This window comes from Chondrus crispus, genomic scaffold (genome assembly GCF_000350225.1).
Source record: "Chondrus crispus Stackhouse genomic scaffold, scaffold_42, whole genome shotgun sequence".
NCBI classification, from domain to species: Eukaryota; Rhodophyta; class Florideophyceae; order Gigartinales; family Gigartinaceae; genus Chondrus; species Chondrus crispus.
In genome coordinates this window covers 71473-71707 of record NW_005179363.1, presented here as the reverse complement: position 1 = coordinate 71707, position 235 = coordinate 71473, and the positions used below count along the sequence as shown (strand labels likewise).

The 235-nt window shown below is 57.0% G+C and overlaps 1 protein-coding gene across 1 annotated transcript in view; it reads right to left on the bottom strand.

Moving 5' to 3' along the window:
- Positions 1–8, bottom strand: part of CHC_T00006463001 (hypothetical protein) — a 318-nt gene extending 310 nt beyond the window's left edge. Inside the window, exon 1 of the mRNA XM_005719054.1 lies at positions 1–8. This exon is cut by the window's left edge and continues 310 nt beyond it. Coding sequence (XP_005719111.1) covers positions 1–8 — 8 coding nt within the window.
- Positions 9–235: the final 227 nt, after the last annotated feature.

The window sequence follows — 235 nt, the reverse complement described above, 5'->3', positions numbered from 1 at the left end:
TCCCTCATCCGCCTCCAACTTCAAGTACTGTACAACCCTTCCACCCCACCCCACCCCGTTCCCCTCAACGCACTCTAATAACCCTTCGCCCAATCCCACTCCGTCCCGCGCCCAATGCTCTTTACTACAGCAATCCTGACGCTAGGTTCGCGCGTCTTTCCTACAACCTCGCTCCCCTCACACTCTTTCCATTCCATCCCTCATATCCCGCGTCTTGATTGGGCCTCCCAGCTTG